At 52.7% G+C, this 22,523-nt stretch overlaps 1 protein-coding gene across 5 annotated transcripts in view; it reads right to left on the bottom strand.

Annotated features, from left to right (window-relative positions):
• Nucleotides 1-22,523, bottom strand: part of CDC42BPB (CDC42 binding protein kinase beta) — a 109,857-nt gene that overhangs the window by 46,802 nt on the left and 40,532 nt on the right. For all 5 annotated transcript variants that reach the window (XR_014070900.1, XM_081548681.1, XM_081548679.1 and 2 more), the window contains 3 exons: nt 14,299-14,390; nt 7,203-7,286; nt 5,603-5,698 (listed from right to left, as the gene is read on the bottom strand). Coding sequence is in view for 4 of the 5 variants with exons in the window: in XM_081548681.1 (XP_081404807.1) it covers nt 5,603-5,698; nt 7,203-7,286; nt 14,299-14,390 (272 nt within the window). In the remaining variant the exon portion in view is untranslated. The remainder of the gene's footprint in view (nt 1-5,602; nt 5,699-7,202; nt 7,287-14,298; nt 14,391-22,523) is intronic.

Raw genomic sequence — 22,523 nt, 5'->3', positions numbered from 1 at the left:
GTTGTATTTTTTAGATTCTACATATAAGTGACACATCCACTATTTGTCTTTCTCTGACTTATTTCATTTGGCATAATACCCTCCAAGTCCATCCATACTCCTACAGATGACAAAATTTCATTCTTTTTTATGGCTGAGTAGTATTCCATTGTGTGTGTGTGTGTGTGTGTGTGTGAGAGCGCGCGTGCGAGCACACACATGCACACAACCACGTCTTCTTTATCCACCTGTTGATGGACACCTACGCTGGCAATTGTAGAAAAATGCTATGAACACTGGGATGCATGTATCTTTTCAAATCAGTGTGTTGCTTTGTTTTGGATATATACCTAGAAGGGGAACTGTTGGGTCACACGGTATTTCTATTTTCAGTTTTTTGAGCGATTGCCATACTGTTCTCCATAGTGGCCGCACCAATTTACATTCCCACCAACAGAGTGCGAGGGTTCCCGTTTCCCCACAGCCTCACCAACATCGTTACTTGTCTTCTTTCTGGTGACATCTCACTGTGGTTTTGATTTGCATCACCCTGATGACTAAAGGTCCGTCTAGTCAAGGCTATGGTTTTTCCAGTGGTCATGTATGGATGTGAGAGTTGGACGGTGAAGAAAGCTGAGCATTGAAGAATTGATGCTTTTGAACTGTGGTGTTGGAGAAGACTCTTGAGAGTCCCTTGGACGGCAAGAAGATCCAACCAGTCCATCCTACAGGTGATCAGTCCTGGGTGTTCATTGGAAGGACTGATGTTGAAGCTGAAACTCCAATACTTTGGCCACCTCATGCGAAGAGTTGACTCATTGGAAAAGACCCTGATGCTGGGAAAGATTGAGGGCAGGAGGAGAAGGGGACGACAGAGGATGAGATGGTTGGATGGCATCACCGACTCGATGGACATAGGTTTGGGTAAACTCCGGGAGCTGGTGATGGACAGGGAGGCCTGGTGTGCTGCGATTCATGGGGTCGCAAAGAGTCGGATACGACTGAGCGACTGAACTGAACTGAACTGAACTGAACTGGTGACTAGGGATGAAGAGCATCTTTCCATGTACCTGTTGGCCATCTGCATTTCCTCCCTGGAAAAATGTCTAATCAGTTCTTCCACCCATTTCTTAACTGGGATAAAGAAGAATAAATGATATTTGCAAAATATCTGAAGAATAAAAGAGAAGGAAGTCCCATAACATATATTATAAAGAACCGGAAATTAAAATAGTTTTTGTTGATTCCTAGATAAGAGTGAGAGTCTAATGAAATACAAACTTCGAAAGGAAAATAAGTGTTTGTGGAAATGTCCCCTACAGCAAAGGCGGCTGAGGTAAGAGCAGACACACATCCGTGGTGTCTCACTGTAGGGCTCAGCCCACAGGCATGAGCCTCCGTCTCCGGAGGGTCTGCTCCGTGCAGGGCTGGTGTTTCCACACGTGCGGGGAGGACACTTCCCGTGTGAGAGACAGCACCGCAGGCTCTGGCCCCACGCGGCCTCTGCCGCCTCAGCAGGCGTTGCAGCCCGTCCTTGGGCCACGGGCCGTGCTCCCTGGTGAGCTGAGCTGTCACTACTGTCAGTGAAGCTCTGTCGCCTGTATCTGACCTGCTTTCTCTGCCCAGGAACCTCCGGGGCAGCCATAGTGCGTCTGAGTAATGCCAGCAGGAATTATACCAGCTGCTGTTGCTGACTTGCCTGACTCTGGACTCCATGGGGGATTCAACTCCCCCAGGGCCAAGGGTGGTAAGAGCTGTGAACGGCCCATGGAGGGAGCACGTGTGCGGGGACGGGGCGACAGGACAGCCAGTACTGGACGCTCTTTGAGTGGACAACAAACTGGCACAGGCAGAAGATGCCAACTTCATTTTTAAAAAATGTGGAAACAACAAACTTCCTTGATTATGAAACACAGACTATCTTCTTCAGAAGATATGCCAGAATGACAACTTCCTAGAGAAAACTTTTTGTGAGAACTCCTCCCCCTCCAAAATTAGAGGCACACACAAACCAGCACAGGCAGAAGACATCAACTCTTTAGGAGAAAAAGTACATGGAGAGGACAAACACCCTGACTGTGACAAAAAGACCAGAATAACGTCTGCTCGCTGCCTGTCTCAGTAACAGACTTGTTGGCATCTGCTCAGCCACGGCTCCCTCACAGGGCTGGCATCACACGGAGGGAGGGGAGCAAGGGAATTCAGAGTGATGGGCCAGGAAGAAAACCCAACCGCAGGTGTCGGAGGGCCCAACCGGTGGCTACTGCACAGGGACCCCTGGGCAGAACCTGGGGGCAAGGGGGTCTGAGGGCAGGAGGAAGCGGGCCCAGCCAGGGGCTGCCTGCCAGACAAAGGGTCTGAGAGGAGCAGGACTGTGGCCCTGGAGACACAGGAACCAGTGAGTGAAGTGAGCGCAGGGCGGGAGGCCAGGCCCCGCGGGGCTCTGGGCTCCACTCTGATCACAGCTTCCCCTGGCTGCCCCGTGTGTGCCGACCGGACAGGTGGAAGGAGGGCAGGACCCGAGCGGGCTGGGCAGGAGGTGAGGGCGATGGCACGCGGGAGGGTGGAAGGGGAGACGACCCGACAGAGGGCAGGTAACCCAGGGAAGAGACCACAGCACCTGTGACTGGACATGCGGGGCGAGGCAGAGCCAGTTAATGAGCGGCCAAGACCTTCGGTCCCTAAAGGAACCGGTGGGGGAGGCAGCGCCGTGGCTAGCCACGCCTCCACTGTTTCCCTGCCCACCTAGAGATCTGAAGAGAAAATCAGAAAGTGTATCACAGCAGTGCTAGAAATGACCGGGGGGCTCCTGGGAAACAAGTTTACAGCAAAAGGAACCTGCAAGGGCTTATAGGCAGGTGAGTAGAAACTCATTTCTGGAACAAGAGAAGGCGACCGGCTGTTTCGCATGTCACGTAACATAGGATCCTGACTTCAGTCAACAAGGCAAGGCCCTTCCAGTGACTGGTGAAACAGCTTTAATTTCTACGGAACACCCAGTTTAGATGCCCACAGCAGAAACTGTAACGCAGACGGGCTCTGCAGGGTGGCCTCCACGTCACGAGACCCCTCACCCCACGGCGGTGCGTGCCCAGCGGGGCTCAAGCTGCCCGCTTCCCACCTCGTTCCTCCTCGCATCCTCCCCACAAGGCAGTAATTGCTCCTGAAGAGCGCTGCTGGTGGGTCAGGCAGCCAAGCCCGGCCAGCAGCCCTCGGCTCCCACCAGGCAGCCCTGGGCCTCGCCTGCCTTGTCTCGCGGCCTTCCCTGTGCGTCTGAAGGGTCAGTCCCCACACTCACCCAGAATTCCTAACTGGCCATCGTAGCTCAGAATAAGCTGGCAATACGCTCTGCTGGTTGCACGAAAAATATCAGGGGAAATAAAAAACGTGGTCTTCCTTCTTCCTAGTACTCCTTAGAGACTCATTCAGTTCTTAACAAAATAGGAAGTGAACTGGAGACAGTCCACTCAAAGCCGGGACACTCATCTGGAAGCAGGGGCTGATGGAGAGATGGCCCTGGGCCCCTCCTGCCAGAGGGCGGGACCGGGTCCCAGCACCGACCCTGGATCTGTGTGGTAACCTGGAATGAGTGATGAAGCTCCCCTTGCCCCAGAAACTGTTCATAAAATGGTGAAAAACCACGGGTGTCTAACTCGCCTGGCCACTGGGAAGACTGACTGATAACCCATAGGCTGTGCCCAATAAACCCCAGCTGTCCCCCTCTCAAAACAAACATGTATTTTTTCAATTCTAAATAAAGAGTATAACACACCGTGTTACCTAGTCCTGGCCTACTGAATCTAAGGGATTTCTCTGAGGTCTGAAAGAGATTACTTTAAGATAAATAAAAGAAATTCTACATGACTCGACTTCCTGGAAGCACATGGAGTCCACTACTCAGAGTGAACTCACGTGTCACCCGAGGCCCTGCCCTGCAAGCCCCATGTGGCCGCTGCTGGGGAAACATGCCGGCCGCTCCCCAGGTGGAGGAGCTGGGCTGGGTCTGGTTTCCCGAGGTCTGTGCAGACTCCGTCCACTCAGAGCTCCACGGCATGGACACTTCTGGGTTCAGGCAAACCTGGAAAGTCCTCCTCAGAGTTAAAAGTCCTAACAAAGCCATCATGAGTCACCTGGGGCCAAAGGTCTGGTTCACCTTCACTCCAAGCTGGTTGTCCTGCACCTGTTTGTTTTTTTAATTAATTTATTACAATTGGAGGCTAATTACTTTACAACATAGTGGTGGTTTCTGCCATATATTGACACAGGTGTACATGTGTCCGCACTATCTCGAACCCCCCTCCCACCTCCCTCCCCATCCCCTCCCTCTGGGTGGTCCCAGTGCACCGGCTGTGAGTGCCCTGTTTCATGCATCAAGCTTGGACTGGACATCTACTTCACATATGGTAATATACATGTTTCAATGCCATTCTCTCAAATCGTCCCACCCTTGCCTTCTCCCACAGAGTCCAAAAGTCTGTTCTTTATATCTGCGTCTCTTTTGGTATCTCACATATAGGATTGTCGTTACCATTTTTCTAAATTCTATATACATGCATTAACATACTGTATTGGTGTTTTTCCTTCTGACTTACTTCACTCTGTATAATAGGCTCCAGTTTCATTCATCTCATTAGTACTGATTCAAATGTGTTCTTTTGAATAAGCTGAATAATATTCCATTGTGTATATGCACCACATCTTCCTTATCCACTCATCTGCTGATGGACATCTAGGTTGCTTCCATGTCCTGGCTATTGGAAACAGTGCTGCGATGAACACTGGGGTACACGGGTCTCTTTCAATTTTGGTTTCCTCGGTGTGAATGCCCAGCAGTGGGACTGGCAGTCGTATGGCAGTTCTATTTCCAGTTTTTTAAGGAATCTCCACACTGTTCTCCATAGTGGCTGTACTACTTTGCATTCCCACCAAGAGTGTAAAAGGTTCCCTTTTCTCCACACCCTCTCCAGCATTTACGGTTTGGAGACGTTTTGATAGCAGCTGTTCTGACTGGTGTGAGATGGTACCTCATTGTGGTTTTGATCTGCATTTCTCTGATAATGAGGGATGCTGAGCATCTATTCACGTGTCTGTTAGCCGTCTGCGTGTCTTCTGCACCTGTTGTCTTACACGTCCAAGCTCATCCTACCCACAAAGTGAGGAGCCAACACTGCAAGTGAGCCCAGCTCCAGTCAGAACAAACAGCTGACAAGAACACGGGGACCAAGAGTCACCCCCAAACCTATGTCAGCAGCCCCAGTGGGGAGGGCTGTAAACTAGCACCTGCCACCCGACGTGACCATCAGGCAAACGTGACAGAAAAAGCCACTCAGTTCAAGGTTCAAACGTTCTGAATTCCCACAGTTTCTTATTCTGACATGTAATTCAAGAGAGAAAACCCCCATTTTATAATAAACCAAGTGAAGAAAATAAGCGTGTTATCTAATGATCAGAGGGAAGAAGGCCACCTGGTGATCACGTGAGAACAAACCCTCGGTTTTACCGTCAAACGCACACTTAGGCAACGACAGCTCCAGAGCTGTCCTCGTTTTCAGGGGCGGCACACAGGAGTCGGAACCCCTGGGAAAGGTGTCACCGGACAGGGCCCGCGGAGGCCCACACCTACCAGGTAGTTCTCGTCCTGGAAGGCGTAGTGCAGCGTGGTGATCCACTGACAGTCCCCGTTCACCAGCACATCACGCTCCTCCCGGAAACAGGCCGTCTGTGAAGAAGTGGGGAGAAAGCCAGGCTGTGTCCACTGCAAAAGCGACTGCAGAGCGCAGCCCCGAGCAGACAGAGGCTCTGAGGCCACAGCCCCCGGGGAGGGACGCGGAGTGGATGGGGCAGGGGCAGGGGCAGGGAGGGGGCAGAGAAGGCTGAGTCATGGGACACCTGCATTTCGAGTCCAGGTGACCACAACATCAGTGACAACTCAGTCAACCAACACACGTTTGAGCAGTAACCCGTGTAAGACCTTGCGATGGGTGCTGCATCTGGAAAGAGGACACGGGTGTGGACAGGGGAGGGGAGGAGCCACATGTGGTTTAAGAGGACGGACCTGACACCAGCAGGGTGCCGAGGCGGGAGCACCAGTGAGGGAGGAGGGACAGCCTGCGCTCAGGAGAGCCGCGTGGCTGTTAGCAGTGGCATGTACTGTCCATACAGCGTGGCCACCAGTGTCAGCAGGTAAACATCCAGGAAAAGAGCAAAGGGGCCCCCCAAAGTTACCAGGAGGGTTCAGAGTGACGGGATGAGAAGAAATTTCCAGAGGAGGAGGTGGTGGGTCTGGAGGGGAGCGCCCAGGGCAGACAAAGGGCGACAGTGGCCTGGGTGCAGAGGAGGCGGGTCTGGTGAGGGCCGGGGTGGGGGGCGAGGGAGAGCGAGGCCAGGGGCAGGAAACAGCCGCCACCCCGGTGGACGAGGAAGAAAGAAACAGGCTGCTGTGCAGCGGTCACCTGCTTTTACTTATAACCTTCCCTCCCCTAGACGAGGGAGGACAAAACATTCCCAGATCCAAGAATCCCTTCTGCAGCGGGAGCAGGACTGAGATAAGGTGCCTGAGGGTTTTCTCCTGGCTGCACCAGGCATGTGGCAGCTCAGCTCCCCGAAGGGGCTGAACCCACGCCCCATGCGGTGGAAGCGCGGGAGTCCCCACCACTGGACCGCTGCCCCCGCAGACACACCTGAGGGGGGCGCTCGAGAGCTGACACCTGACAACAGAAAGCAGCGGCTCTCATCGAGGAAGGACAGACAGAAGGAAGGAAGGAAGGACAGACGGAAGGAAGGAAGGACAGACGGAAGGAAGGACGGACGGACGGAAGGAAGGACGGGCGGACGGAAGGAAGGACGGGCGGACGGAAGGAAGGACGGGCGGACGGAAGGAAGGAAGGACGGACGGAAGGAAGGAAGGACGGACAGACGGAAGGACGGACAGAAGGAAGGAAGGACAGACAGACGGAAGGAAGGACAGACAGAAGAAAGGACAGACGGAAGGAAGGACGGACGGAAGGAAGGAAGGACGGACAGACGGAAGGAAGGACGGGCAGACGGAAGGAAAGAAGGACGGACAGACGGAAGGAAGGAAGGACAGACAAAAGGAAGGAAGGATGGACAGATGGAAGGAAGGTCCAGACGTGCAAGGACTGCGGTTCTTACCAGCTGGGCTTCGTCAGACCTTTCCTGACAGAAACCGCCTGTTTACGGATCTATTTCAGACGCCACCTTACCTCTGCTCTTTTCAGCATTTCCCACTTGTTGAGGATTTTCATGGCGTATATTCGTTCAGTGCTCTTCATTCTGACAACGGCGACCTGTCATACGAATAAGAGTCCGATAAAAATTCAGTTAACGAAGCACAAAAGGTCAGTAGCACATCTCATTAATTACAGTGAAAACCTAACTGCCTGGAAACCCTGGAAAATGAGCTGTTAAGGAAAGTAAAGTTTTCTATATAAGTAAAGATTTGCCTTTCTAAGCATCAAAACTTGACTTTAGGACTTCCCTGGTGACACAGTGGGTGAGAATCCACCGGCCAGCGCTGGGGACACAGGTTCAGTCCCCGGTCTGGGAAGGCCGCACGTGCCTCGGAGCAAGCACAGCCCGCACACCCAGAGCCCCCACACCTAGAGCCGCGCCCTGCGCCCGGCCACAGGGGAGGCCACCGCAGGGAGAGGTCTGAGCAGCAGAGCCAAGAGCAGCCCCTGCTCTCTCGCAGCTCGAGAAAGCCCAAGCAGCCACAAAGACCCATGTAGCCAGAAATAAAAAGAAATTGATTAAAAAAAAAACAAGAAAAGCTGGTTTAGGCACATGTGGCCTGAGTGAGCTCACTCGCTGGCGTGGCCCCGTCACTTCAGAGCTGAAGCCAGAGCACGCGGTCTGCCAGCCTCTCCTCGGGTCTGGGCGTCTGCACAGCGATGGCTTCGCATTCTGTCAGCAGCTCCCGAGCTCCCCTCCTACATTCTGGGCTTCATCTCCCCGCACACCCACCCACCTCCACCTCTCAGTCCCACAGCCAGCCCTGCACGCACCAGGGCTCGCCTCCGGGATTTTTTCTTACGAGGGAGCTGAGTAACGGGCAGGGGATGTCTTGCTGTATCTCACTGTTCGCTGAACCCCGTGTGGGCGCAAGTGGGGAAGCTGGAAGAAAACTTGAGGAGCCGTAGGAACCGCAGACGAGTTCTCTCTGGGCTGGCACAGCAGCCCTAATGCAGACCACAACGTAGCTGCAAGGGCTCTTCAGGTGGAACTTACACACATTTACAGAACAGAAGGGGCCGGTGGGGTACGTCGTGACATGCATGTGTGGTGCCATATGTGATCTCAGCTGTTACATAACCATGTATTGACAGAACGCGGGGCGAGAGGCTGTGGGACAAGACAGCCTGACCACTGCCATCTTGGCTAATTTGCTCTTTCCCTACAGGGGGCTCCAAAGTGTAACCTGGGCAGATTCACTTCTTTGTGCCTTAGTTTCTACAACTAGGAAATGGACAACAGCAGGACTGGCCTAAGACTGCTATGTGTATCAAAAGACTCGACACGTTCAACATGCTCAGGATGGTTCAGGTACATAGTTATTAGCCCTCAACCTGCTGGTTGTCAGCTGTATTCTTCAAGGTATAATTCAAATGCCACCTCGTCCAGGAAGTCCTCTTGGACTTCTGATCTCCATGAAATCTCAGATCAATTCTTCCACTGCTGCACATGAGATGTGATGTCTGCACCATCGTATGGCACATCCTCAGTTCAGTTGAGTCACTCGTGTCTGACTCTTTCCGACCCCATGGACTGCAGCACACCAGGCCTCCCTGTCCATCACCAACTCCCAGAGTTTTCTCAAACTCATGTCCATTAAGTCAGTGATGCCATCCAACCATCTCATACTCTGTCATCCCCTTCTTCTCCCACCTTCAATCTTTCTCAGCATCAGGGTCTTTTCAAAAGAGTCAGTTCTTTGCATCAGGTGGCCAAAGTATTGGAGTTTCAGCTTCAGCATCAGTCCTTCCAATGAATATTCAGGACTGATCTCCTCTGGGATGGACTGGTTGGATCTCCTTGCTGTCCAAGGGACTCTCAAGAGTCTTCTCCAACACCACGGTTCAAGAGCATCAGTTCTTTAGCACTCACCTTTCTTTATGGTCCAACTCTCACATCCATACATGACCACTGGAAAAACCATAGCTTTGACTAGACGGACCTTTGTTGGCAAAGTAATGTCTCTGCTTTTCAATATGCTGTCTAGATTTGTCATAACTTTTCTTCCAAGGAGCAAGCGTCTTTTAATTTCATGGCTGCAGTCACCATCTGCAGGGATTTTGGAGCCCCCCAAAATAAAGCGTGCCGCTGTTTCCACTGTTTCCCCATCTATTTGCCATGAAGTAATGGGACCGTGATCTCAGTTTTCTGAATGTTGAGTTTTAAGCCAACTTTTTCACTCTCCTCTTTCACTTTCATCAAGAGGCTCTTCAGTTCCTCTTCGCTTTCTGCCATAAGGGAGGTGTCATCTGCATATCTGAGGTTACTGACACTTCTCCTGGCAATCCTGATTCCAGCTTGTGCTTCATCCAGCCCAGCGTTTCTCATGATGTACTCTGCATATAAGTTAAATAAGCAGGGTGACAATATGCAGCCTTGATGTACTCCTTTTTCTGTTTGGAACCAGTCTGTTGTTCCATGTCCAGTTCTAACTGTTGCTTCCTGACCTGCATACAGGTTTCTCAAGAGGCAGGTCAGGTGGTCTGGTATTCCCATCTCTCAGAATTTTCCACAGTTTATTGTGATCCATATAGTCAAAGGCTTTGGCATAGACAATAAAGCTGAAATAGATGTTTTTCTGGAACTCTCTTGCTTTTTCAATGATCCAACGGATGTTGACAATTTGATCTCTGGTTCCTCTGCCTTTTCTAAATCCAGCTTGAACATCTGGAAATTCATGGTTCATGTACTGTTGAAGCCTGGCTTGGAGAATTTTGAGCATTATTTTACTAGCGTGTGAGATGAGTGCAATTGTGCGGTAGTTTGAGCATTCTTTAGCGTTGCCTTTCTTTGGAATTGGAATGAAAACTGACCTTTTCCAGTCCTGTGACCATTGCTGAATTCTCCAAATTTGCTGGCATAGTGAGTGCAGCACTTTCACAGCATCATCTTTTAGGATTTGAAATAGCTCAGCTGCAATTCCATCCCACCTCCACTAGCTTTGTTCATAGTGATGCTTCCTAAGGCCCACTTGACTTTGCATTCCAGGATGTCTGGCTCTAGGTGAGTGATCACACCATCATGATTATCTGGGTCGTTATCAATCACTCATTGCCCTGAGTCCCCATCACAAAACCATAAGCAATGATAGTAACCCCTGCACCTGGGCTCTGCTGCCAGGGGCTGCCACACACAGGGATGGCACTGACAGTTCCAAAAGTGAACTACTTATTCCCCTGCTTTCTAATCAGCACCATACAGCAACATCATCACAGTGACCACGGGAGCTGACATGCACAGAACACCACCTGTGCCCAGAGCTGTGCCAAGCAGTGGACCCACTCTCTCTCAGCTAACCCTCTCCATAGTCCTAGGTGGTGGCTATTTCCAATACCTTCACAGGTGTGCCACCTGAGGTGCACAGGGGTTAAACAACACGACTAAGGAGGGGTAGGGCCTCACTCCCTCAGGCGTGTGCTGGGAAGGACTGTCTTACAACGATGGTCACAATTAGATATAGTCCTCCCGGAGCCTGCAGAGGGTTGGAGGTACGTGCCCTGCACTGCTGGGCGCCTGGCCAGGGCCCCCTCCCCACGAGTGCCCGTGACCACCCTCCGGCCCTCACCCCCGTCACCCCATCACTGCCACTCCAAGGGCCGCTCCCCTCACACCACACCTAAGCTGCTGTCTGTTCACGGCCGGTTTAGAAACCACTGGCCAAATTTGCTGCAACTCTGAATAAGTTAAGAATAACAACAAATAACAGCAACAAATGAACGCTTCGTGGGCTCTCCGACATGTCTCAGAACAGGAACTCTGGGCACACTCCATCATCAAGTAAGGAGTGCCTATTTCTTCCTGGGAATTAGCTATCACCTGGGTGGGTGAGATATCAAATGGACAAAAAAAAAAAAACAACTATGTAGTACTTGGTACAGAAATAGTCTAACCTGGCGAGATGAGTAGAGCTGTTAACCTTCAGGGAAAAGAATGAGATTCTGAAAATGACAGGTGTCGGTGACGATCTAGACCTTGCGGGAATGAGACGCAGATCACAAGGGAGCGTAGCTCTGCAGAGGAGCCCTGCCAGGGCACAGACCACTTTCCGATAACATGCACAACGGTTCTGATAAAACACACACACACACACACACACACACACATACACACACACACACACACACACACACACGCAGGGAAGGAGGGGGGAGGGAGCTCAAGCAAGAGCAGCACAGCTATAATATGATCAAGAAAATGAGATAAAACATCAACGAAAGGGCATCTGAGTAAAGGGCTGGACTGATCCCTGAACCGTTCTATGCACACATCTGTTCTGTTAATTTGAACCTGTTTCTAAACAAAGCCTTCAAAGCTTTGCTTCTTTAAGTCATTCTAGAACAAGGGGTGGCAGGGCAGGGTGGCTGGACACACAGGCTTTGGGTCAGGCAGGTAGGGGTCAGTGCTGCCCTCCACAGCCCACCCTGGGGCCAGGGCCCCCGCTCTGGGCCTCAGTCTCTCATCTTCTCTGTGCCTGTGAAAGCATGTGAGGCCTGTGGTGCCTGGCACATGGTCACCCTCGGGGACCTGCCGTCACGTCCAAAGCCACGGCCCTGGGCACTGCACCTTGGAAGCTGGGGAGTGAGCCCCCAGTGTAGTACCAGGGTCAGAGGAACCTCCCGGGTCGCTTCTCCACACTGAGGGGAGGACAGAGACATGTTCAAAGCTCAGGAACAAGCCAACACCCTGAGACTCCAAGCCTTGGCTGACCTAGAAACATTTCGCTGAGCTCCGCTACAATTTTGAGATAAGAGGGTCATACTCCACCCCAAGTGGACTCTGCAAGTTCTTCCTACAGGCAGGGCTCTTGAACAGGGCCACCATGGTGTCAGAAGCACAAGTGCACACACCTGCCTATGCACAGGTACGCACACCTGTCTGTGTACTGGTGCACACACAAGGCAGATTTGCACACAGACTCTCACCCATCCCTGGTTTGTCACGAGGAAACAATCATTCAATTAGAAACACATGTGAAGAACACTCAGGACACAACGATTAGGGCATCCTCATTTCCACAATCCGCTTGGTGCTTTTGAGACAGAGAAGCTAAAACTGGGCCACATTTAAGGTACATGATGACAAGACCACTCCAGGGAGGAACGGCGGTGGTGGGAAGGTGAGCCACAGAGCCCAGGACTCCAGCTGCGCTGGCGAGTGCAGCGCTCGTGTGCAGGTGAGCCTGATGGACACAGGAACCTGCGTGAGGAGGGCTGGTTTGGGACCCAGGCCCAGGGCGGGGTGACTGTGTGCCTCACACAAAGAAGCTGCTAAACCTGCAGAGGGAGCAAAGGCTGGACTCCAGGGATGCGTCTCTCTTGATCCGGGAGGAACTGAAAGGTGATCAATGTTATCTTCTTTGAATATCGGAAACTGATGTTTGCATTAAATTCTTTGGCAAAGAAGAGAGCTAAAAATAACTGTCAACTATTCTGGCACAACAACGCCCTCTCTTGTACTTCCGTTTTTTCCTCCCGAAGGCCATCTCTGTCATGCCCTGGGGTCTCCTCCTGCCCCCCACCCCTGACACCCTAAAGGGCTTGCTGTCAGTGAGGAGCTCTGTGTGGCCAGCACTGTGCCCAGCAGACCGGCCCACTCCTGGTACAGGGGAGACAGTCAGTGGAAGGTTGAACTGAGCTGGGTTTTACTTCGAAAAGAGCTCTGCTGTTTCTCCGCCAAGCTCCCTGCTGGGTTCGGGTGGGGCTCCCAGGAGGTGGGGGCTCTGGGGAGAAAGAGGAAGGACTTCCCTGGGAATAGGATGCTCCATACTGACTGGGGAGCTGATTGCAGAGGAGCAGACGGCTGTCATAACTGGAACCGTTCACCCAGATCTGTGCATCTCACGGGGAGGTACACCTCAGTATCTGAAAGCAACAGCCAACAACCCCGTCCTGCTCCAGCCCACAGCCGATCTGGGCTCGCCCCTGGTCAGAGCTGCCCCCAGTGGCAGGACGCCCCCTTCCCCTGTGGCCTGGAGAGATCCGCTCTCAGGGCTGGGGGAGGAGAAGAAGGTATGAGGATGAGACAGGCCCCCCCCAGAGCGTGGGGCCGGGGTCTGACCGAGGCTGGGGGTTTCCAAGGAAGAAACAACAGCAGGACACAAACCACCCACACTCACGCCGGCGGCCCGGCTCGCTCACGCGGGTGTTCTGACAGCGTTTTCATAGCAGCCCTCTTTCTGTGTGTCCTACTGAAGCCCTGCGCATGCAGCAGGGCTGTCATCAGGTGCTGATAGCACAAGAAACATCAAAAATGCTGAGATGGTTTCTAAAACAGATGCCAGTCCACAGCAGTCATGAGAAACTCCAGAGCAAAGAAGCCATCTCACTAAATCCTGCTCTGCTTCCTTCCGCGTGTATTTCGCCCCATGTGAAGCGTACGCCGCGCACGGCAAACGCCGTCTCAGTCTGCCAGGTCACTGGCGGGCAGAGCCCGCGCGGCTGGGACGTGACAGAGCGCTCGGCTCATCAACACAGGCAGCTCCCGGCCCAGGAGCACTGAGGCAAAACCGAGGGAGCAGTTCAGTGAAGGGCCCGCTGCAAATGCACTGGATCATGGCCCGCTGCTGGGCGGCCCCCGGAGGGCGCTGAGCGCGGAGGCAGGAGGTCAGCAGCTCCAGCCCGAGGACTGGGCGCACAGGCCGCTGACCTCTGCACCTCCAACACACACACACACACGCCTGGACTCACAACCCCACGAGGACGGACAGGCGGCGGGCAGGCCACCAACAGTGAGCACGCCTGAGACGATGGTTCTTTTTTCCTAGAATGACTGCCAAGACTTTCTCCAATTGACAAATGCATAATTTTAAAAACTTGCTCTGTCGGAAAGAACTATTTTGGTCCAGACACTATTTAGGGTAATTCACCAGTCACCACCTTTTTGTTTTTATTGTTTTTTCTCTTTAGTTCTTTCAGATTTTATCCACCAAGACCCCTCCAAATGATACCAATAATTACCTCATCTCAAAATCAACATACAGGACCCTAGAAAGGCTAGATAAGAGTTGCTAGGTAAAACTGAAGGATGGGAAGGAGGGAGGGAGGGAGGGAGGAAAGAAGTCTACCTTACCTCACCAAAAGCACCTCTTCCAATCACTTTAATGATCTCAAAGTCTTCTCGATGAAGCTGCATTTCCTTCACCAGTTGTGTAAATGGTTTAGCTACAAATGAAAAGAAGTCAAATTAACAATTTACTCTAATAAGTTGATAACAGATAAAAATTTTATTGATTGGGGCATTCTAAGAAGTTATACTTTATTTAGAAGCAGTTTACTTTTTAAATGAATACTTTTTAAAACATGTAATATCTGTAAGTTGGACTATGAAAAAAGTTGGGCTCTAAGTTTCTTGTTTATAGTCCAACTTGTATGTAAGCTGGACTATAAAGAAAGCTGAGTGCCAAAGAATTGATGCTTTTGAACTGTGGTATTGGAGAAGACTCTTGAGAGTCCCTTGGACTGCAAGGAGATCCAACCAGTCCATCCTAAAGGAGATCAGTCCTGAATATTCATTGGAAGGACTGATGCTGAAGCTGAAACTCCAATACTTTGGCCACTTGATGCGAAGAACTGACTCATTTGAAAAGACCCTGATGCTGGGAAAGATTGAGGGCAGGAGAAGGGGACAACAGAGGATGAGATGGTTGGATGGCATCACCGACTCAATGGGCATGGGTTTGGGTGGACTCCAGGAGTTGGTGACGGACAGGGAGGCCTGGTGTACTCCGGTTCATGGAGTTGCAAAGAGTCGGACACAAATGAGCGACTGAACTGAACTGAGTATCTCTAAGGGTTTCCTTGGCAACTCAGTGGTAAAGAATCCCCCTGCCAATGCAGGAAAAGTGGGCTCAATCCCTGCAGAAGGAAATGGCAGCCCACTCCAGTATTCTTGCCTGGGAAATGCCATGGACAGCCTGTGGGGCTGCAAAAGAGGTGGACACAACGTAGCGACTAACCACCAACATCTGAGAAGTCATGGACATCTGGAGGGTCAGCATTTACGCCAGATTAAGGTGGGCATTCATACTGGCACACGTACTTCGATATGTGTCATAACAAACACCATCACAACAAAGGCCCCCTGGGAAACTCAGGGCAGTGGAGTTCTCCCCACTGAGCGAGCTGTGGACGTTCGCCTCTCCTGCAGGGCAGCACAGGCCCGGCCGGCCAGGTCCATGAGCTCTGGGTGCCACACGTCAGCCTGCAGGACCAGGGGGCAGATGCAGGGCTCCAGGCACTCTCCCGACTCCCAGTAACCACCCTGAGTCGCTGGAGCCCCTGGCGGTGCCGCACGCCGTTCTTGAGGTTCACTGTGCGATCACCCACACTTCAGGGAGAAGAAAACGGAGCCAGGTTTATGTGGAACGTGGACCGGGTTGAACAGTGTCTCCCCAACACCTGTGGATGTGACCTGACTTGGAAGTGGGGTCTCTGCGGATGTCATCAAGCTAAGAGGAGGTTCCAAACGGAACGGGGTGGGCCCTAAACCCAGCATGACTGGTGTCCGCATACAGAGAACCTAAACCAGAGAGACTGAGGGAGTCACATGAAGACAGAGGCACAGAGTCCAGGGATTCAGCTACAAGCAAGGGACGCCCGCAACCGCTGCCGCCGCCAGACGCTGGGAGAAGGAGGGACAGGCTCTCCCCAAGGGCCTTCAGAAGGAGCATGGCCCCGCTGACCCCGACTTGGGACTTCTGGCCCCAGAGCTGTGGCAGAACAGGGACTCTCTGCTGCTCCGGAGCTCCCAGCTGGTGGTGAGCTGTCAGAGCAGCCCCAGGGCCGGGAGCCCCACCGAGGCAGAACGCAGCGGGACCGCTGTCCGCCCGCCCTCGCCTGGCCCTCACACCACTCACAGCCTCAGGCCTTCAGGCCTGTGTCCGTGCAGACGTCCTGCACCGCTCTCCTTCAGGTCCTCCACGATGACAGCTTCGCCAGCACTCCCCTGGGGGGACATGGGCAAACGTACGAGGGTTGTCTCTGGGTTGTCTGTTATAACTGCATGGGCACCTACATTATCTCCCCCAAAACCTGCAAATCTCATCTTTTCTGGACTTCCAATTGAGCTCCACATTCATCATCTAACTCAATTCTTCTCTCCTTAAATAGCTGCTTAGTCCACCAAGATCTGACAAGCAAGGTTCGCTGATCCAAGGAACAAAGAGCAGCAGAAGGTTCTTGGCTCCTGCTGGTAGTAAATTACCGCCGCCGCCACTGTAAATACCCATCAGCAGTGAGATTAGGGAACAGAACGCACTGGGGCTGAATTATTCAGGGGGGGAAGCAAGGCTAAAGAAAACCCTTGAGCTAGAACTTAAAAGGTCACCTATGGCGCCTCAAGATTTACTTCAAACATCACCCAAAATATCCATTCCCAGGAATCCTCATGGAAATAGGGACTTTCAACCACCACTGAAAGCCATCACCTCTCTCAGCATCTTCTGGGGGAACCAAATGGTACCTTCATTTTACGGTGAAGAAGACACTCCCGACAGAGCCGGCGTGCCCTACTCCCCCAGCAGGAGAGCAAGCCTGGGAAGGCGATGCTGCGGCCCTCCTGGGAAGGAGCTGAGCCTCGTGCGCAAGTGGTGTGCCTGGCAGATACTGCTCCTGGCAAGGGTTCCACACAGCGCGCGGCACTCTGCTGCAAAAACCCCGGAGACTCACAGCCTGCTGGCCACTGTCATAAACGCGCCGGTCCAACAGCAGGGTTCATGGAGATCAAATACAACTCCATCCCTAACTGTGCCACAAATCCTTGTAACTTCTCATGTTCCCATTCCAGCCCTTGACCACAGACACAGTAAATGTTCGTATTGCTATTTTTCATATTTTGTTTTTAATTTCTTACATTTTTCATGTTTCTAAACCACTCAACTATCATTTTAACAGCTGCATAATATTTCAGTAAGTTGACACACCCACAACTTAAAATTGTGTGTCCACCTGATGCAGAGGTTAAAGGTTTAATTCTTTAAAATTATTTCCTTATGATTAATAAATTTGCAATAAACTTTTCATGCACACAGATTTTTCTTTCTTTTTTTTTTTTTTTTTTTACTATTTTAAGTTAATTTTTAGGGTGAAATTCCAGGACTCTCCTCTGGGCGCTAACATTTTATCTGGTTCCTAACCTCCCTTCCACCCCACACTGATGCCTCGTCTTCCTTCAAAATTAAAAGATTCTTTGATGCCTGCTGAGGTAATGTTCTCCCATATCCGGCTGTATGCCCTGGGATGTTAACTATCCATTCATGACGTCTGCTTCACCCTTTTTAACCAGCTGTGCTCTTGTTCTCTACTCTGGTTTTGTCAGACACAACAACTGTGACACCAGACCTCTGCTCTGCCGCCTCTGTTCCTCAGAACTGCGCCATTTTTATTTTATAGCAATTATTACTTTTAATAAAACCAGCTTCACTTTTCCTATAATTCTATTACTAGGGCTTAGAAAGTCATAACTCTTTAAAGATCTGATAGTCAACCCTATTTTTGGCTAAACGGTTTTTAAAACAGTCAGCCCATCATTCGTCTGTTGCTTAGAGCACTCCGGAACCTGGTGTGCAGTCTGTCTTGATTTCTAGTGGGAACGATCGATAAGCATGTAAACGGTCCAGGGAAGGGTCACCGCGTTCTCTTCCCAAATCGGCAGGAGGTGGCCACGGGGCTGCGGGGACCAGGGAAAGTCCTGGTTTCCCTCCATTCGGGGGAGTCAAGCTCTAAGTGGGACACCTGGTAGCCCTGCTATCTTAGAAAAGGCATCTGCTCCTCTGACTACATTTTCCATAAAACAGGCAAAAGCCCCTCCTCCTCAGGGGCCCACCAGCAGCGAGGGCTGAGACAGGGATGCGGGAGGCCCTTGTGGCAGAGGAGCCCCAACTGGCTTTCTCAGCGTCTCCTCTTTCCGCGTTGACGGTCGTACTTGATGTTCCTCAAGCTGTCCTCTTACTCTTTTGATAGAACCTATTTTTATTGCTTATGCATTCTACACAGCTCTGAACAACTTCCCTGAAATGCATGAACATGGATTTATCAGGTCCAGTCTGATAAACAGGGGAAGAACCATGGAAACACCCCAAATGAAAGCTTGAAAAGATAAAGGAAGTAAGATTCAAGCAATAGGAAATTAACTATGAGAACAAAAATCTACTTTTTGAAGTAGCACTAGAAAGAATCCAGAAGGAAAGCAGTATTTCTGAAGAATGCTAAATATTTCCAAACAGTTCTGAGGACACAGTAAAATATTACAGCACTAGGTAAAAATCATTGAGACTGCATTAGCCAGAACCTGAACAGAAAATCCCATCACAGCAGCAGACCCCCTGTAACCACAGCAGCAGTGAGAGGCCAGAAACCACTCCGGCGGGAGGGGACTGAGGAAGACGTGGAAAGGGGAAGAGCCACCTTTCAAACAGGGCGCCAGCGTCAGTACAAAGACAAGGGGAACCCGCCGTCCGGACTGCGCAGCATCAACAGACAGAAAGCACAGGGGTGCTTGGGGAAAATGTCACAGAAAGGGCTGGTAGCTAGGTAACTGAAAAAGATGGAAGCGCGCGGGATCATCATGAACCAGCAGGAGCCGGAAGCAGCCGCGATACCCGGGGACCAGGAGAACCAAGGGAGAAGCTGGACTGGTGAGGCCTGGGCACAGGGCTCCACACAGAGGGGACTCGGAGGGTGGGCGGCGGCTGGGGCTGGTCGCCGGGGTCTCTGAGCACAAAGGCAGGTCGTAGGGGCTGGAGGCCCGCAAGCTGAGAAGGGCACTGGCCAGCCACTGCTGGGGTCTCTGCAAGCGTGGGAAAATACCCAAGCCGGGGCCCGCGGCCTACGACCAGAAGACACTTGCTACCAGCAGGAAGCGGGGGCCAGGCGTCCCCTGCAGAGGTGAGCCCAGATTCAACTCTGAGACTCGGGAAGGAGTCTCAGCTGCGCGGAGCCCTCTGCCCAGGGTTTCACAAACCCCCCTGGAAGGAAGCTGCCGGGCCCTTCTCCCTCCTCCAGCCCCTCCATCTCCCTCCAGTGCCCCCTGGGCAGAGCCCAACGAGGAGCAGGTTTCAGAGCCCAAACTGGGCGATGCTGGAGTGAGGAAGACATCCGTGCAGGGGACACGGTGACAGCAGGAACAGGGGGCTTGTTACACATGGAAATCCTGATGGCCTCAGAAAACAGACCCAGGACAACGGGAGCCAGGTTCACGACCGTCGGAAAAGGGAGCACAGACCCTGCAGAACTGGATTAGAAGTGGAGGCAGCAGTGAGAACTCATGGTTTTCAACGTGTGGATGTAATGGGTGTGCACACACACAGGGAAGCCCCAGCTCTGTCTCCATGGAGGGCCAGGAGGCAGCATCACCTCAACAAGGAGCATCATTAGGGAAAGATCCTGGTTTCTAAACACCCTTCTCCAGCTAAGGAACCAGGGCTCCTCCATCGATCCCAGAGCTGGGTCAGGCGAGCACAGGTGAGCCTGGAGCACCCTGCTGTGCCCGAAGGGAAGGAAGCTCTGGAAGAACGAGAGGGAACCGAAACAAACACTCGCAGTCACAGATCGTCCAGCCCAGGACATAAAACAAACGCAGGACCACACACGGATAATAAGCTAATCAGGAAGTTTTAAAATCTGATCTGAAAGGGGATACTTACAGTTTCAAACGACATCCCAACGGATACTAACGGATCAAACAGAGAAACAGCGACCTCACAGTGCAGCCCGGCAGACTCTCCGCAGACCCGGGGACTGGAGTGAGACTGCGCCACCCAGAGGACACAAAGAGAATCACCAAGTTCTGTGCCCTGGAGTCAATCACGAGGACACAGGAGGGAAGCCTGGGCTGTGGAGATAGTCCACGAAGTGACTGGCCTACAGAGGGCTCAGCCCTGACAGTCAGGCGAGGCCAGGCGCACCCTCGCAGAGGGAGGGAGGCAGGACAGAAGCGCGGGGGCCTGGGGTCTCGGCCCCTCTGCTGCGGGAGAAGGTGGGACAGCGGGGCTGGGGGAGCGCAGTGCTACAGTCCTGATCTGGGGGAGCAGGCTACGGGTCCCGGGAACACACACTCAACCTTCAAAAGGGGGGCGTTATGTAAGCAACTCACCCTCAAATTGTTGAGGGAATTCTTTATATTGCTATCTGCAGCTTTTCTGTAAGTTTGAGACTGTTTCAAAAAAATTTAACCTCTTTTTAAAGATCACCCTTTGGTATCTGGAAAGCGGGCTGGGCTATGGGGCAGGCATGGAGTGGGGGCCGGGGGTGCCACCTCCCACCCCGGGAGGGAGCACGGGTGAGGGTAACGGTGCTGCACTGGGTCACCCCTCTGGAGGAGCACTGCCTGCGATGTGGGCGGAGCAGGGGGAGACTCCAGGGCGAGTGGGTGCGGAGGGAAGGGAAGCACTGATGGACAGGCTTCACGGCTACTGCTGCAGAGTCGGAGACAGAGACGAGAGCAAACGGGCTATTCCCACAAGCGCCTACTGCCGCTTCAGGTTTGCAGGCAAGTGTCACACTTCAGAGCAGCCAGCTGCCCCCAGGGTGGTTTCCTATCAGGAGGAAACTGGAGCTCACTGGGAGGCCGGGCAGCAGCACTGTGAAGGCTGCTCCACTGACTAAGCCTAGAGCTCCTCAGAATACAAGATGTTACCACCAGGATTCTATGAGCCGGGCCCACTGGGGAGCAAGCAGCTTGTCACCACACTCCTAGAACAGGTTGCAAAGCAAAATCACAACCACCAAAACACCATTAGGGATTCATTTTAAACATAATTTATATTACGATTCTCTCAAAAGTCAGATATTATGGATAGCTTGAAGAAAACAGATTCGTTATAATACTTAAGATAACATTTGCTTTTTCATGGTGATAGTGAACCAGTAGATTCTGAAGTAAGACAACACAAGGACTCCGAACCTTAGAAAGAGTAAGATGACCTCTCCTCCCATGCCAGCAACCAGCATCTGGCCCTGCAGGGCCCTTCCCACACCAGGAGGGCCCTGCACTGAGGCAGCGGGCGCGGGCGGGCAGGCTGGCCCACGGCGCCCCGCGCTCAGCGACTGCTGGGGTGGGCACCCACTCGGAGCCCTGCCCCACACGCATGGCGGCCTGCAGCTGCCGCCTGAGACCGCCCCAAGAGCCCACCCCACCAGGCAGTCACAGAGCCACCATCCCGCCCTGGGATGCTGGTCCGCACGCACCCTCCAGCCGCCAGCACCATCTTTTCCCAAACCAGCACCATCCCATCACTTCCCCGCCAGAACCTAAAGGCTCACAGAGCTTGCTGCAGCCCCTCCCCCACAACACCCCGTGTGCCCCTGTCCCACGACACCCATCTTTCAGTGCTCGGGCCTGAATGTGGTGTTCCGAAGCAGGGCCCCGGGCGGGGCACCCCGCACCCCCAGCCAGGTGACTCGGTCAGGCGCCCGCCCACCCCCACACCTGTACCTGCCACTGCCGCCCTCCCCACTGGGCTGGAGGGCCCAGGAAGGAAGGGTCTGCCTCCGCCTGGTTACCCACTGCCCCCCACGCCCCCCACAGGTGGAACACAAGGGAACCAGCAAACACAGCTGCCTCAGCAGCTAGTCATCAGGAAAGGTGACCGTCTCCACTGGGAGCGCCTTCATTTTTTTCCTAAGAATACATTCAACAACTTGGAATATTTTCCACCAAATAGGACAGAACAAAGCTGAGCCCTCAGACAGCTAAACCTTGATTAGGAGAAAAATGTTCCTATTCTCTTCATTCTTCTACAATCTAAGACTCTCCCTAAAGAACTTCTCATGATTCTAAAGGGCAATGAATCAATCAACCGAGCAAGGACAACCACTGGCAAATGTGAGGTCCCAACTGCAAGGGAAAATGGGGAGCCCCGTGTTCCCTCTAAACAGAATGGCTTTAGCAGGGAGGACTGGGGTGGAGGGAGAAACTTTCGCTGAAATTGACTGAAAATGTGAAATGAGAAACTGATGCCCCACCCTCTGGTTTGTTTATCTAGAGAGGAAAGAACAGACCAGCTGGAAGGGGTGCCGGGAGGGGCGGCCTGGTGTCACAGGGTGGGGAAGGCCACCCCTCCCGCCCTGTGCCCGGTGTGCTGGGCCCCCAGCCCCGGGCCCGGCCTCCCCGGCCTCAGCCCTGCAGCACTCACACCCGGGAACTGGCAATGGCCTTTCAGGTCACCCAGTCCAGACAGTACACGTACCAGGGAGGAAACACGAGCCCAAGGACCAGGAGACATGCAGAGGACGCGAGGGGCAGCTCTGCTTCCCCTGCGAACAGTCAGCCCCAGTCCTGGGGAGGCCCCCCACCCC

Source organism: Giraffa tippelskirchi, chromosome 12 (assembly GCF_054371585.1).
Source record: "Giraffa tippelskirchi isolate mGirTip1 chromosome 12, T2T-mGirTip1v1.2.pri, whole genome shotgun sequence".
In the NCBI taxonomy this organism is placed as follows: Eukaryota; Metazoa; Chordata; class Mammalia; order Artiodactyla; family Giraffidae; genus Giraffa; species Giraffa tippelskirchi.
The sequence above is the reverse complement of the archived record's forward strand: the minus strand, read 5'-3'. Positions and strand labels throughout refer to the sequence as shown.